Below are 16,731 nucleotides of genomic sequence, written 5' to 3'. Positions count from 1 at the left end.
CCTTCCCATATGGTACGGGTTCTGAAAAGAATGCCTTCGGTTCAACATGGCACATCGGTCAAGTACTAAATAATAGGATGGGATCTACAGTACATGGTACCCAGAAGATGAGTAGCATTAATAATAATTATAATTTCTGGATTATTATACAAGAATGTACTAATAATGGAGGATACAGAAGACACAAATGGTTGATAATAATGGTGACTTTCGTACATGCTCGGCTGCGACAATCCGGTGCTAACTGATGCAAATACTGAAATATCTCTCACCTCCTAGGCATGTGGTCTCAGCTCAGCTCAAGGTTTGGGTCAGCAAAGGGAGGCTTGCACTGTGGAGACCTGACTGTACCTGGCCTGTGGACAGAAAACAGGGGCTTCAGAATATCATTGTGATGTTACCGTTACACAAAATTATTTCCGTTGATCAGTTAGCAGAAGATTGGGAAAGAATGAGGGCATGCAATCAAATACTTTACTCAAGTGTGATCATAATAATTATGTCCAGCCAGAGCTTGAATATGACGGATAACGAAGGGCTAAATGGAAGCTATTGTGAAATGAGTTTCCCTTTGAGTGCGTACAATGTCCTTGGTAACAAGGAATAACATAATGAATAAAGGCAGCTGAATGGATACTATGCACATGCTCTTTTCTCCCACTTCTGGGAAAGTCATGAATGGAGGCAAGGTGTGCCAGCCAAGTAATGTTCCTGTTTTCTATATACTTGAATGGAGCAGAAATGTGCTATGCACTTGTATAAATGGAGGTTGGTCATTAGCGAGAGAGATGTGGATGTGGAGGAGTGGGAAAGAATAAGCCGAGTAAGTACACTACAAGTTTTGTGGCATGCAATACATATAACTCATAATGCATGCCAAACATTGAAACTTCCACAAAATGTCTACGACTGATTTACACCAATTGCTCTAAAAAAATAACTCAACTGTTGCATTAGTTGTAATACAGGTAGTGATGGTGGAGGTGCTCACTAAAGGTTCCTATACACATTGGAGAAAACATGCCTGAATCCATTGACTTCAACAGGGTTGACTAGCCATCTAATCTGCATGGGGACCCCCTTTCTGTTCCATGAGTATGTCGGGGTGGGGGAGTTGGGACATAATCATTTGACTATGCCTCTCTCATGGACAACACAGGAATTTTTGGTTGAGCGTTTTTGTATATGGGGCAGTCTGTAGAGATGGCTGTCACTAAACAATATTACACCCAACAATTATGTAATGTGCATTGCCAACTGTAGGCTAAAAACTCTACAATTTTCAAAACTCAATGGAGAAGGATGAGTTGAAAGTCAGGAATAATACCTTTAGAGATGGGGCAATATGCTATAATGTGCAGTAGGTCAACTAATAATATTGATTAAGTTAGTGATGGTCTGTCTATCAGTTATTAGGGGTACTTTGCACACTACGACATCGCAGCTGCGATGTCGGTGGAGTCAAATCGAAAGTGACGCACATCCGGCGTCGTTGTCGACATCGGAGTATGTGAATCCTTTTTAATACGATTAACGAGCGAAAAGTGACGAAATTCTATGATCGGTGTAGTGTCGGGCATTTCCATAATGTCGCTGCAGCGTCAGGTATGATGTTGTTCCTCGTTCCTGTGGCAGCACACATCGCTGTGTATGAAGCCGCAGGTGCGAGGAACATCTCCTTACCTGTGTCCCGGCTGCAATGAGGAAGGAAGGAGGTGGGCGGGATGTTTACGTCCCGCTCATCTCAGCCCCTCCGCTTCTATCGGCCGCCTGCCATGTGACGTCGCTGTGACGCCGCACGACCCGTCCCATTAGGAAGGAGTCGGGTCGCCGGCCAGAGCGATGTCGCAGGGCAGATAAGTGCATGTGAAGCTGCCGTAGCGATAATGTTCGCTACGGCAGCAATCACAAGAGATTGCATCTGCGACGGGGGCTCGGCATCGCTACAATCGGCTTGCGATGTCGTAGTGTGCAAAGTACCCTTTAGAGTTTACAGATTGCAGTATATACTCAACTATAAGCTGATCCGAGTGTAAGCCGAGAACCTAATTTTACCACAAAAAAACTGGGAAGACATTGATTCGAGTATAAGCCTAGTTTGTATGTTCTCCTCGTTTATGCGATGGTTTCCTCCGGAAATTCCAGTTTCCTCCCACACTCCAAAGACATACAGATAGGGAATTTAGATTCTGAGCCCCAATAGGGACAGTTTTGCCAATGTATGTAAAGCGCTGTAGAATTAATAGCGCTATATAAATTTATTATAAATATTATTATTATTATTATTATGGTGGGAAATGCAGCAGCTAAGAGTACATTTCAAAAGTAAAAAAAGATACCAATATAATGTATCCTTGTCCCCCCTTGTAGTAATGTGCCCATCCTTGTTCTCTATAGTGATGTGCCCCATCCTTGTCTCCTGTAGTAATGTGCCCGTATTGTCTCCTGTACTAATGTGCCCGTATTGTCCCCTGTAGTAATGTGCCCATATTGTTCCTTGTAATAATCAGCCCATATCGTCTCTTGTAGTAATGAGCCCTCTAGTAATGTGCCCCATCCTTGAGCTGTGTAGTAATGTGCCCATCCTTTAGTAATGTCCTCATTCCGGTCCACTTCTTGTACCCTGTTATGCCATTATTCACAACCACACACACACACACACACACACATAAACTTGTCCTCCGTTACCACGGTGCCCTTTTACTGCTTCTTGCAGACCACAGGCATAATGGACCCCTTGGTGATAGTGGCCAGTGCACGTAACCGCCGCTGCGGTAGGTGCTTTACTTCTGTTGAATGCTTTGCGGCACCGCAAATCATTCAGGTGTAGTAAAGCGCTGACGGCAACAGTTGTGGCCCTGCACCGGCCGCGATTACCGAGGGGTCTATTATGCTTGTGATCTGCAAGAAGCAGTAATAGGGCACCGCGGTAACGGAGGACAGGTGAGAAGAATTTTTTATGGGACCCTCACTTGAGTATATACAGTAAATGGAGTCTTGGTTTTTGCTACCTCCTCTGAGAGCAGCATGATGTTGGCAAAGAGACTGTGAATCCAACAGTGTATCACTTAGATTACTGGGTACAGCCATTCTCACACAATCAGAGATTTTATATTTAACCATGTAGCAGAGGTGAGAAAGCTGCCCACACCAGTCTCTCTATAGAGATTATACATTGAGAGTGAGGTGTCAATCACAGGAAGGTACGTGCTGGACTGCCATGCACCTGACATTGTAGTCCAGCAATGATAATCTCTAGGTGATAAAGTCTTTAGTTTAAGTAAACAAAAGCACACAGCCTGATAAGAGATTACATAGCAAAAATCTGCTAACAGATTGCCTTTAAGGGGAACCTGTCAAATGTGTGAGCAAGAAGAGCTGAGCAGATTGATATATAGATTTGTGGGAAAGGATTCAGTTAAATTCCTGCTTATTTTGGGATTAGGAGTCTAGTGGGAAGTCCTAATCATTGAATTTTCTTTTTTTAATATGCATAGTATGCATATATTTCAATTTGAGTACAACCATCCACTGGACTCTTAAGGCCAGGATAAGCAAGCATTGCTAACCATAACATACACAGTTTACTGAATATTTTCTCACAAAATGATAAAACAATATATATATATATATATATATATATATATATATATATATATACACATATATATATATATATATATATATATATATATATATATATATATATATATATATATATATATATATATATATATATATATATATATATATATATATATATATATATATATATATATACAGTACAGACCAAAAGTTTGGACACACTTTCTCATTCAAAGAGTTTTCTTTATTTTCATGACTCTGAAAATTGTAGATTCACATTGAAGGCATCAAAACTATGAATTAACACATGTGGAATGAAATACTTAACAAAAAAGTGTGAAACAACTAATAATATGTCTTATATTCTAGGTTCTTCAAAGTAGCCACCTTTTGCTTTGATTACTGCTTTGCACACTCTTGGCATTCTCTTGATGAGCTTCAAGAGGTAGTCACTGGAAATGGTCTTCCAACAGTCTTGAAGGAGTTCCCAGAGATGCTTAGCACTTGTTGGCCCTTTTGCCTTCACTCTACGGTCCAGCTCACCCCAAACCATCTCTATTGGATTCAGGTCTGGTGACTGTGGAGACCAGGTCATCTGGTGTAGCACCTCATCACTCTCCTTCTTTGTCAAATAGCCCTTACACAGCCTGGAGGTGTGTTTGGGGTCATTGTCCTGTTGAAAACTAAATGATGGTCCAACTAAACGCAAACCGGATGGAATAGCATGCCGCTGCAAGATGCTGTGGTAGTCATGCTGGTTCTGTATGCCTTCAATTTTGAATAAATCCCCAACAGTGTCACCAGCAAAGCTCCCCCACACCATCACACCTCCTCCTCCATGCTTCACGGTGGAAACCAGCCATATAGAGTCCATCCGTTCACCTTTTCTGCGTCGCACACACGGTGGTTGGATCCAAATATCTCAAATTTGGACTCATCAGACCAAAGCACAGATTTCCACTGGTCTAATGCCCATTCCTTGTGTTCGTTAGCCCAAAGAAGTTTCTTCTGCTTGTTGCCTGTCCTTAGCAGTGGTTTCCTAGCATCTATTTTACCATGAAGGCCTGCTGCACAAAGTCTCCTCTTAACAGTTGTTCAAGAGATGTGTCTGCTGCTTGAACTCTGTGTGGCGTTGACCTGGTCTTTAATATGAGCTGCTGTTAACCTGCGATTTCTGAGGTTGGTGACTCGGATAAACTTATCCTCCACAGCAGAGGTGACTCTTGGTCTTCCTTTCCTGGGGCGGTCCTCATGTGAGCCAGTTTCTTTGTACCGTTGATGGTTTTGCCACTGCACTTGGGGACACTTTCAAAGTTTTCCAAATTTTTCGGACTGACTGACCTTAATTTCTTAAAGTAATGATGGCCACTTGTTTTTCTTTACTTAGCTGCTTTTTTCTTGCCATAATACAAATTCTAACAGTCTATTCAGTAGGACTATCAGCTGTGTATCCACCAGACTTCTGCACAACACAACTGATGGTCCCATCCCCATTTATAAGGCAAGAAATCCCACTTATTAAACCTGACAGGGCACACCTGTGAAGTGAAAACCATTTCCGGTGACTACCTCTTGAAGCTCATCAAGAGAATGCCAAGAGTGTGTAAAGCAGTGATCAAAGCAAAAGGTGGCTACTTTGAAGAACCTGGAATATAAGACATATTTTCAGTTGTTTCACACTTTTTTGTTAAGTATTTCATTCCACATGTGTTAATGGATAGTTGTGATGCCTTCAATGTGAATCTACAATTTTCAGAGTCATGAAAATAAAGAAAACTCTTTGAATGAGAAGGTGTGTCCAAACGTTTGGTCTGTACTGTATATATAAAAACACATTTTATATCCTTAAATTCCTTTTTTTTTCCTTTTCCTCAAAATATTGAGGTGTCTCTAGTAGCTGAATGAACTTTTTCTATACCGAAATATTGAGTTCACCACAAAGTTTTGATAGTGCCACTATTTTACCAAAATGTCCATGCAAGAAAAACCTTAATTTTTTTGTAACGAAACCAAACTATTCAAAAACTTACGTCCCTCCCAGCAGCCCCCAAACCTTACCCCCTGAAAAAAAGACAGTCAGTCATATATTCAAATAAAGGCTAGGTAGAGGAATTATATTCCTCTTCCTTGACTTATATGTGTTTTTAAACTATTAGCCAAAAAAAGGTTCAATTATTTTTAATCTAATACTAGATATTTTCCTAGAGACATACTTTTTCCATTTTCCTTTTTGTGGAAATATAAGCTTTTTAAATGGGGGCAAAGAAGAAAATGTCTTATCTCCAACTGGAGGTTATAGCCAAACTAATTAACCTGCCTAAAATGCTGACTAGCCTATAGTTATCGGGTTTGGCAAACCCTTTCTATGTGTCATGCAGTGTTCAGGCAACGTCAGGCTCTGTTCACACTGCAGAGCCTGACAGGTAACCTGATTTCTCCTAGTTGTTCAGCCAGCGCTGGGCATCGGCTGTTTCATGTGCTCTGTTCCTCAGTCCTGCAGAAGTTCATTCCTGCTGACCTGAGGAACTCTGCTAGGAGGTCAGGTTGCTAATTACCAATCACAGTCGTCTCCTTCCTATATAAGATTCTGGACCTTGCTACTCAGCGCCAATTATAGCTTCAGCTTAGCTCCAGCGATTCCGGTCTTTGTGGTGATCCAGTACATAGAGATCTGTAGGTGTGGTTTTGAGTGGTGTGGTAGCTCCCCTATTGTGCGTTTATTTGCTTCCTTTTTCTTTATTCCCCTGCACACGTATAGTCTCTCCTTTGTGTTTGATTACTGTGTGTACGAGTTTTCGTTCTTCCTTGTCCATGTCGTCTCTGTGGGTTTTTTTTACTGTGTTTCTAGCCTGCCTCAAGGACTGGGAGAGAAGAAGTAAGATAAGGGCTTGGATAGGAGTCAGGATGTCACGCTGGGTGTGGGGAGAGACACCCAGCAAGTGCACTCTGGGGAATAAGGAAGGCTGTAACACAAAGAGGGGGGGAACCAAGGGCTCCTGCGCTGACCCTGACACTGGGCTGCCCTGCGCTTATCCTCAAACCACAGGTACCAATAATGGTTAGGAGATGTGGCCCGCTTAACGTGCCCCTGTCTCCTACCAGACCCTAGGAGTACATCCCACCACCCACCAACCTGCAGGGGAAATAAACAAACACAAAAATAAACAGCAAAAGGGGAAAAAGGAAAAAACAACTTATCTTTGAGAGGGATTCTTCAGAAAACACAGCTACAGAGGTTTGAAGCAAAAAGCAAACCAGAGCAAGCAACTTCTCCAAGTGAAGAGCATAACCCGCAATGGAGAAGTGAGAGGCCCAACCTTATAAAGGCCCTTAATTACCAGCTGGAGGAAAGGCTCCTCTAACCTGGCAAGAAACATAAAAAAACCTAAATCCAGCCCGTAAAGGGACAGCATCCATTAATGACTGGACGATCGCCGGGCCGTTCTGCACCTCGTCCCAGTAGCAGTACCTGAAGGTCCAGACACATCCGTGACACAGGGTCATGCTGGGGGCTCAGACCTGGCTACCATCAAGCCTACCTCTGAGATAAAGAACAGAGCAGGGTCTCAAGTCTGAAAGGCAGCCTAGAAGAGGCCCTGTTCTGTCATTTCATACTACGTAACATTTTGTTGGTATTAGCTTGTGATATTGAGTCTGGATTTATAAAACCTCAGCAACCAGTGATAATTTCCAAGTGACTATTTATATACTACTAATAACATGTTTTTTTTTATTCCTTTTAAAAATTTAAACAATAAGTTGGCATTTCCATTTGTTAGCTTTGCTGTGTAGACTGGGACACTGTCAGAAGAGTCATCTCATACTATTAGAGGGCAGGGTATGTAATAACACATAGTAGCTCTACAATACTGTTGTAGAACTAATAAAATATATATTGAGATAGAAGTGTGGCTTCTTTGATGTTCCCCAGAGGGGCAATACTCCAACTCTTTGTTGAGACTGTATTAGTTTATAGACACTTTTGTGACTAGTAATTTCCATTCCTGTCTATAAAGAACACATACCCTTTTGTACTTTCTATATGGTTAATGATGAAGAGAAACATGATCTTCCAAAATAGCCATCACAGAAAAACAATTCTTAAAAAAAATAAACTGCGATATTAAAAGCCATATTCATTAAAAAAAGATTAAAAATATATTTATTCTTTATTCTATGTTTCACATAAATAAATCTAATTAATGAAAATGTTATAACCCATCCCCTTCAACTTTTTTTTATTATTAGAATTAAATTGACAGCAGCTATTCTAGGGCATACAGTGACAAGCAAAAGGGTAACAATGTTTTCAGCTTTTGACTTTTAAGGGTGCTTTACATGCTGCGACATCGCTACCGATATATCGTCGGGGTCATGTCATTAGTGACGCACATCCGGCGTCGGTAGTGACATCGCAGCGTGTGACACCAAGGAGCGATAATCAACGATCGCAAAATCCTTCAAAAACGGGGATCGCTGACACGTCGCTCCTTTCCTTAATATCGTTGCTGCCACAGGTACGATGTTGTTCGTCGTTCCTGCGGCAGCACACATCGCTGTGTGTGACACCGCAGGAACGAGGAACATCTCCTTACCTGCGTCCACCGGCAATGCGAAAGGAAGGAGGTGGGCGGAATGTTCCGGCCGCTCATCTCCGCCCCTCCGCTTCTATTGGACGGCCGCTTAGTGACATTGCGGTGACATCGATGTGACGCCGAACGCACCTCCCCCTTGAGGGAGGGATAGTTCGGCGGTCACAGCGACGTCGCTGACAAGGTATGTGCACGTGATGCTGCCGTAGCGATAATGTTCGCTACGGCAGCAATCACCAAATATCGCACATACGACGGGGGCGGGTGCTGTCGGGCTCGTCATCGCTAGCAATTGCTAGCGATGTCGCAGCGTGTAAAATACCCTTAAGGCTCCATATCTCACCATCTATTACAGCTTTGAGCGTGAGACTACCTTCATTATGTAGATAATCATCTTGGCTATCTCATACATAAATTTGACTCGCATCAACAAAGGGAACATGTAGAAGAGACGTGAGCTCAAATTTCAGTCAAAACATGCTTGAATCTGATCCAGAACATTCCTAGAAGGATTCAGGCGGTGTTGAAAGCCAAAGTTAAGTTTACAAAATGTAAACAAAATATTAAAAATTAAAATTTACATTTTTAGAAGCAAAACAGTAGCAATGCAGTGACATGAGAAGAATCTGCATAACTAATCATATGCTAAATAGTTGCAAGTCAAATTTATGTATGATATATCCAAGATGATTGTCTATAAAATGAAGGTCGTCTCACGCTAAAAGCTGTAGTGGATGGTGAGATACAGTTAGGTCCAGAAATATTTGGACAGTGACACAATTTTCGCGAGTTGGGCTCTGCATGCCACCACATTGGATTTGAAATGAAACCTCTACAACAGAATTCAAGTGCAGATTGTAACGTTTAATTTGAAGGTTTGAACAAAAATATCTGATAGAAATTGTAGGAATAGTACACATTTCTTAACAAACACTCCACATTTTAGGAGGTCAAAAGTAATTGGACAAATAAACCAAACCCAAACAAAATATTTTTATTTTCAATATTTTGTTGCGAATCCTTTGGAGGCAATCACTGCCTTAAGTCTGGAACCCAAGGACATCACCAAACTCTGGGTTTCCTCCTTCTTAATGCTTTGCCAGGCCTTTACAGCCGCAGCCTTCAGGTCTTGTTTGTTTGTGGGTCTTTCCGTCTTAAGTCTGGATTTGAGCAAGTGAAATGCATGCTCAATTGGGTTAAGATCTGGTGATTGACTTGGCCATTGCAGAATGTTCCACTTTTTTGCACTTATGAACTCCTGGGTAGCTTTGGCTGTATGCTTGGGGTCATTGTCCATCTGTACTATGAAGCGCCGTCCGATCAATTTTGCGGCATTTGGCTGAATCTGGGCTGAAAGTATATCCCTGTACACTTCAGAATTCATCCGGCTACTCTTGTCTGCTGTTATGTCATCAATAAACACAAGTGACCCAGTGCCATTGAAAGCCATGCATGCCCATGCCATCACATTGCCTCCACCATGTTTTACAGAGGATGTGGTGTGCCTTGGATCATGTGCCGTTCCCTTTCTTCTCCAAACTTTTTTCTTCCCATCATTCTGGTACAGGTTGATCTTTGTCTCATCTGTCCATAGAATACTTTTCCAGAACTGAGCTGGCTTCATGAGGTGTTTTTCAGCAAGTTTAACTCTGGCCTGTCTATTTTTGAACACCAATAATTGAAGGATAGAATCCGTACCACATTTAAATTACTAGTATATTTGAAGTATATTTAAAATATAGGGTCAATGATATATAACCAAAATGTGGGGATATAGGATCAATGGGACCATTCGGATTAGATACTGAACCAAAAAAGAAAAAACCGAACTAGACGGTCACTTAATATGTCTTTATTAATATAAATTTTTTTTTATATACGCATGAATAAAAAACACAGGGCTGTTGACTGGAAAAACGGCGTCAAAACCTACATATCATATAATAATAATAATAATAGTCATAGTCATAATCAGACAGTAGTACAATAGGGCAAAGGGTAGTGTAAGGGAATTCAGAGGCTATGCATAAATATAATGATTGAATAAATAAATAAATATAGACATAGCAAAAAGTATCAAGTGCTAAGGGTTATAGCAGCGATTATATCACAGTATGGAACTACAATCAACAAAAATTACAGCTGCTAACACCCTATAAAAACATCATGCATGAATTCCACAAGACACTTCCCCCTGAGGAAGTCGCTACGAAACGTGCGTGCATCGGGGCAGGCGTCGCATACCTGGAGGAGGCTGTGCTCTGTGGCCATCGGTGATTATACCATTATCTAATACTTTATCTTGTTAATTCTGACACTTCTATTGTGCCGATTCTGACACTTGCTTAACTTAACTTTACTTAAACTTAAGTATATTTTTCTTCCCTGCTGGCTAATACCATTTGAGCCGTCCTCCTCCTTCTGTATTTCACCTGCATTCCTTAGGCCATCGACTTAGTGTATTGTGGAATTCATGCATGATGTTTTTATAGGGTGTTAGCAGCTGTAATTTTTGTTGATTGTAGTTCCATACTGTGATATAATCGCTGCTATAACCCTTAGCACTTGATACTTTTTGCTATGTCTATATTTATTTATTTATTCAATCATTATATTTATGCATAGCCTCTGAATTCCCTTACACTACCCTTTGCCCTATTGTACTACTGTCTGATTATGACTATGACTATTATTATTATTATTATTATATGATATGTAGGTTTTGACGCCGTTTTTCCAGTCAACAGCCCTGTGTTTTTTATTCATGTGTATATAAAAAAATGTTTTATATTAATAAAGACATATTAAATGACCGTCTAGTTCGTTTTTTTCTTTCCTGTCTATTTTTGGAATTGATGAATGGTTTGCATCTAGATGTGAACCCTTTGTATTTACTTTCATGGAGTCTTCTCTTTACTGTTGACTTAGAGACAAATACACCTACTTCACTGAGAGTGTTCTGGACTTCAGTTGATGTTGTGAACGGGTTCTTCTTCACCAAAGAAAGTATGCGGCGATCATCCACCACTGTTGTCATCCGTGGACGCCCAGGCCTTTTTGAGTTCCCAAGCTCACCAGTCAATTCCTTTTTTCTCAGAATGTACCCGACTGTTGATTTTGCTACTCCAAGCATGTCTGCTATCTCTCTGATGGATTTTTTCTTTTTTTTCAGCCTCAGGATGTTCTGCTTCACCTCAATTGAGAGTTCCTTAGACCGCATGTTGTCTGGTCACAGCAACAGCTTCCAAATGCAAAACCACACACCTGTAATCAACCCCGGACCTTTTAACTACTTCATTGATTACAGGTTAACGAGGGAGACGCCTTCAGAGTTAATTGCAGCCCTTAGAGTCCCTTGTCCAATTACTTTTGGTCCCTTGAAAAAGAGGAGGCTATGCATTACATATCTATGATTCCTAAACCCTTTCTCCGATTTGGATGTGAAAACTCTCATATTGCAGCTGGGAGTGTGCACTTTCAGCCCATATTATTTATATAATTGTATTTCTGAACATGTTTTTGTAAACAGCTAAAATAACAAAACTTGTGTCACTGTCCAAATATTTCTGGACCTAACTGTATGGAGCCTGAAAGTCAAAAATACAAAACATTGTTAGGCCTTGTGCACACGCTGCATTTTTTGCCACATTTTGGTGCAGTTTGATTGCCAAAACTGGATGTCTTTCCTTCCCCAGCAAAGTCTATGAGAATTCTGAAGTGTTGTGCACATGTTGCTTCCATTTTCATTGCAGTTTTTGGTGCAGAAAAAAGCAGCATCTTAATTCTTTGTGCGTTTTTCCCTGTGTCTCTCACCATTGGCTTAAATGCAGTCATGAGAAAATGCACCAAAAAAACAAAGTGTCAAAACATGAAAAACGCACCAAAAATGCATCAAAAACACATAAAAAATGCATTGTCAAAAACACACATGAAAAAACGCACCAAAAACGCATCAAAAACGCATTGTCATACACATATGAAAAACGCATCAAAAATGCATGCGTTTTTAACATGTGTTTTTTGGCACAAGCTGCGTTTTTGTGCCAGAGGGTGTGTTTTTCGGTGAAGTCACAAAACTGCAGTGTGCGCACAAGGCATTACCCTTTTCCTTGTCAGTGTAACAGGTTTTTTTCTATCAATCATGTCAGAACATTATGGTCTCCCTCGTAGAACAGAATCCACCTATGTATGCAGCCACCCATAGTGGATGCAATTACTCCGGTAGTCTGTCCGAAAGCTGTTCAATTACTAGAGGACAGTCAGCTTCTGGAGCTGACCAGCGGTTAACCACAAAGTGCAGCAGAGATCATTAATAAGGCAAAATGAATTCTCTGGTCTGAGCTCAGGTTGGATAACAATCTACATCCTCGAGTTTCCCATAATTCAGCATAATTGTCAGTTTGGTATTCCAGACAGGCTCCAGGCCAAGCCTGCATGAAGCATGAATTACTTGCCTTTATCTCTACAGAATGGAGTTTGAAAATGTAATTATGGCCATTGGTTTTTGTGCAAAAAACCCCGCTCTCTGTATCACCTTGGAGATGGTCGGCAGCGAGGACAGCGAGGGGCGCCCCCTCTGCCACCCCCTAACCCTCTGCCTCATAAATATTCAGCTCTGATCTGCTGATCCTGCATAATTGGACACTCATTTATACCCAAGAGGAATTCTGTTTATAATTAATCTATGCTTGTGTATAATTAACCAAACTGAAGATCTGGGCTAATGTACTTTTCCAACAACTCCGATGTCACTCAAGAAGATGGTCTTACATTACGCACCCGATAAAATGACCGCTTACATCACTTGTCCTTTGTAGCTGCTCCTTGAACATAGTATATTGTATATTTTAGTTTTGTTGCAGACTTTACACACACATACCAGTATCATGGTCAGTTCCACCACCAGAAATTGTGTAATATCCATTATTGAGTTTTAAATTCATGAACAATATTGGAGAGATGTACGGGACTCACCCAGCCATGATTCAGCAATGTCTGTAGCTCCTGACTACACAGTACATTTGGTCACTCAATCAACCAGAAAAAAGGGCCACATTCATTTATACTTGTAGCCATGTCTGGTACATAGTTTGGTACATACTCTGGTACATAATCTGGTACATGGTCATAGTCATTACTACTAGTGATGAGAGCACTTGTGACACCCTGGACTAGTCAGGTAGTCCCAGGTAGTCCCATGCACACACACCCCTCCCCTTAGAAAGGTGACAGCAGCCAAACTACAAACCTTTGTCAGCACCACTCCGGGTTTGATGTTCACACCAGGGGGTCAGAGCCAGGCGGTTGGCTCCACCCACCCAGGAGTTCATAGGCCCGGAGGCGGGAAAACAGTCTAGATTAGTCTTGACAGTGGAGTGAAGTGGAGTCAAGTTCAAGGGCAGACCTGTGCTCAGGCCTGCCAAAGTCTACACCAGGTGTCTGGGTTGGAGCCCAGTCACCTCTGGCAAAGAGGCAGACAGTGGTGGCCACCTGCAGGAGCTGGGATTACAGCCGGTGGAACAGTAGGGACCGGGGACAGGTGGTGGCCCGCCGGTACCGAACCGGGGAACCAATTGGAAACCGGAGCACCAGGAGGAGTACTCAGACCCAGTACGAGGCCCAGAAACAACTAGTCTAAGTCAAATCAACTGATTGAGGACTGGACTTCAGGACCTTTCCCACACAAGACCCAACTGAAGACAACAGCCCAACCATTAGGGTAAAGCCACCGCCAAGGCATACAGAGGGGCCAGCGTCTGCAGGCAAACCGGGCTCTCCCGACACATAGCAAGCCGGGGAGCGGACTACCGTTGCTTAGTCATAACAGTCACAACTTTTACAACAGAGAGGTGCAGGAGAAAGGCGGAGACCACCAACTTGTTAAGGGGAAACTGCAGCCGGCTGCGGGCACCGTTCACCACCTTGTTTGGTTTACCAGAGACTCCAGCGTGTTTATCATAGTGAGTACACCAGTGCCTATGGGCCGCGCACCGCAACGCACTGACACCCCAGCATGCATCCATCCCCTCGCCTCAGTACCTCCCTCGGGCCCCTGGGACCATCATCCCCCCTACCCACGGAGGGGGTCAACACCAAGCTGCGCAACACCGTCCCCGGGAGCCTAGTCAATGGCAGTGGTGGTGTTCATCCATTCACCACAACCCGTGGGTGGCGTCACAAACTTAAATCCCCTGCAAACCACCGCGGCTCCGGCCGTGGACCTCCCCACCGAAGTCCCTACGTGTAGCGCCAACCCCCTTTCAGAGCGACGTGACCCCCGGGTCCGTGGAGAGCTCGAGTCACCCACCGACGAGCACGGATCCGAGCGGCTCGGCAGCCGGCCGAGCCCCGGGGCGGTACACACTAATACTGATGCTTTATTCCTTTTGGCAATTAAGGGTTAATCCCTTCCCTGGGTCAGCAGCAGACTTGCTCAGCTGCCTTCATTTGAGCACTTCCGGGCTGTACTTAATCCCTCTGCTTCCTGGAGACCTTGCTGGTTATTCAGTTCATTTTGGGAGCTAATCTGAATCAGAGAGGACGTGGTGGTTGCTGCTGCTGTGCTGTCTGCTGCGACTAGTGCAAGTTAAGTGGTTTCTTCTATCTCCTTTTGTTGTACACTAGCCTTGCCATTACTCCATGGTCATTCCATCGTGCACGTTATTGGTGTGGATAGGCTTTTGTTACCCCTGTTTGTTTCTATGTTGGTGGGTTTTTGGGCACCGTCCGGGTCAATCCACTGGGTGGGGGGACTTAGTTGTTAGAACCTGGAAAGGAGATGGGGCTACGCTGGTGGCTTGACCCTGAATACCTCTAAGTCTATAGTCGGGATAAGGGACAGTGCAGGGTTCCCAGACTTAGGGTCAGCCTTATAGTCCCAGTTCCATCTTCTATCCTGTTACAAAAACTTTCTTCCCTTATTTCTATTGCAAAGGCTGTGAGCTATGATTCACCCTTAAATGGCTGCTGCATTCCCTGCTTTTGCTTTTATACAGGCTACAATAGTCAATTTTGATTGTCTGTGCTATACTATGTAATGGGATGTGATAGCTGCAACGCATTATGAAGAATCCCACCCAGCTGCTTCCAATGTTATATGAGACTTCTATGGCAGATGCAATCATTTGCAATAACTAAATGTGATTTGGGGGCAAATTGCCCAAATTCAATTGATAGTTGTTCTAATTCCACAAATTCCTTAAAATTCAACATCAATTCAATTCACATCAAATTAATTTGCTCATTGCTATTATTTTCACACTGGCAATATACAAAAAAAATAAAAGCACAGTGTTAAATCTCACAAGAATTATTATAAATATTAATTAATCTATGATCATTCTACAATTTTACTGTATATAAAGCTGCTGCTTTCCTGTCTGTATCTAGACCTGGTCTTAACTCTTTCACTTTCCCATTTCTTGCACAATGTAGCAAAAAATGCTGACATTTCCAGATATGTGCTGACATTTCTGTTTATTTTTATTTTCCCTCTTCGTAGGTTCCCAGCTACAATATATTGTTATTATGGATTATTTGGCCAATAATTACAGATAGCTCAATATATCAGTACAGCAAAATTACACTGAGGATAATTACCTCCCTCTAACAATGGAAATACTGCAGCCGTAACATTTCACTTCATATATTATTAACATATTGTCAAACATAATGTGCATCTTTCTACACCTTAATTTAATGCTGTATATTTCATTATTATTTAATATTTAGTTATTGCTGTTTTAAAACAGGTAGCAAATGAATATTTTAAAAGTCCATCTTTGCGGACTGGCTGCACACGGCACCACACCTTCCTTACCAGGCATGGAGATATACTTTATGAAATGGATCTGGCATTGGCGTTCACTATCAATACCAACAACAACAATCTACGAATAAAACACTCACTCACTCGTAGCTAGAAAATTCATATAGATAATTGACTTTAATGAGATATAACACCGTTCTACAGGTTTCCAAAAGTTGTCAGGTTCAGTTACGAAATGAGCAATTTCTTAATTATTTTTACTTCTTGATTTCAAATCATTTAATTAATTTTTTGTTGGCTCTTGTTTCTATGATACCAAAGAATTTTCCTTATACTACTACATAAAATAATTAATGCATACAAGTTTCAGCACTTTGAAACATTATTATTTTTGCAAATATAAAGATGCACAATATCCATCTCTAAAGGCCCCGTTACACGCAACATCGCTGGGGTTACGGAATTCATGACGCACATCCGGCCTCGTTAGCGACGTCGTTGCGTGTGACACTTACAAGCGACCGCTAACGATCCCAAATACTCACCAAATCGTTGATTGTTGACACGTTGTTCATTTTCAAAATATCGTTGCTTATTTGGGACGAAGGTGGTTCATCGTTCCTGAGGCAGCACACATTGCTACGTGTGACACCCCGGGAACGGCGAACAACAGCGTTCCTGCGTCCTCCGGCAACGAGGTGGGAGTGACGTTCATTCGGCTGCTCTCCGCCCCTCCGCTTCTATTGGTGGCCTTCTGTGTAACGTCGCTGTGACGCCGCACGAACC

At 42.1% G+C, this 16,731-nt stretch overlaps 1 protein-coding gene across 4 annotated transcripts in view; it reads right to left on the bottom strand.

Annotated features, from left to right (window-relative positions):
* The window catches only part of LRRTM4 (leucine rich repeat transmembrane neuronal 4), a 1,009,447-nt gene that overhangs the window by 154,145 nt on the left and 838,571 nt on the right, over positions 1–16,731 (bottom strand). For 2 of the 4 annotated variants that reach the window (XM_075346182.1, XM_075346183.1), the window contains one exon: positions 273–356. The exons of the other annotated variants lie outside the window; for them this stretch is intronic. In XM_075346182.1, the coding sequence (XP_075202297.1) occupies positions 312–356 (45 nt within the window). In that variant the 3' untranslated portion in view covers positions 273–311. The remainder of the gene's footprint in view (positions 1–272; positions 357–16,731) is intronic. 4 annotated transcript variants of the gene reach the window in all.

The sequence above is a fragment of the Anomaloglossus baeobatrachus genome, chromosome 4, assembly GCF_048569485.1.
Source record: "Anomaloglossus baeobatrachus isolate aAnoBae1 chromosome 4, aAnoBae1.hap1, whole genome shotgun sequence".
Taxonomy (NCBI): Eukaryota; Metazoa; Chordata; class Amphibia; order Anura; family Aromobatidae; genus Anomaloglossus; species Anomaloglossus baeobatrachus.
Note: the sequence above shows the minus strand (reverse complement) of the source record. Positions and strands in the feature narration are given on the sequence as shown.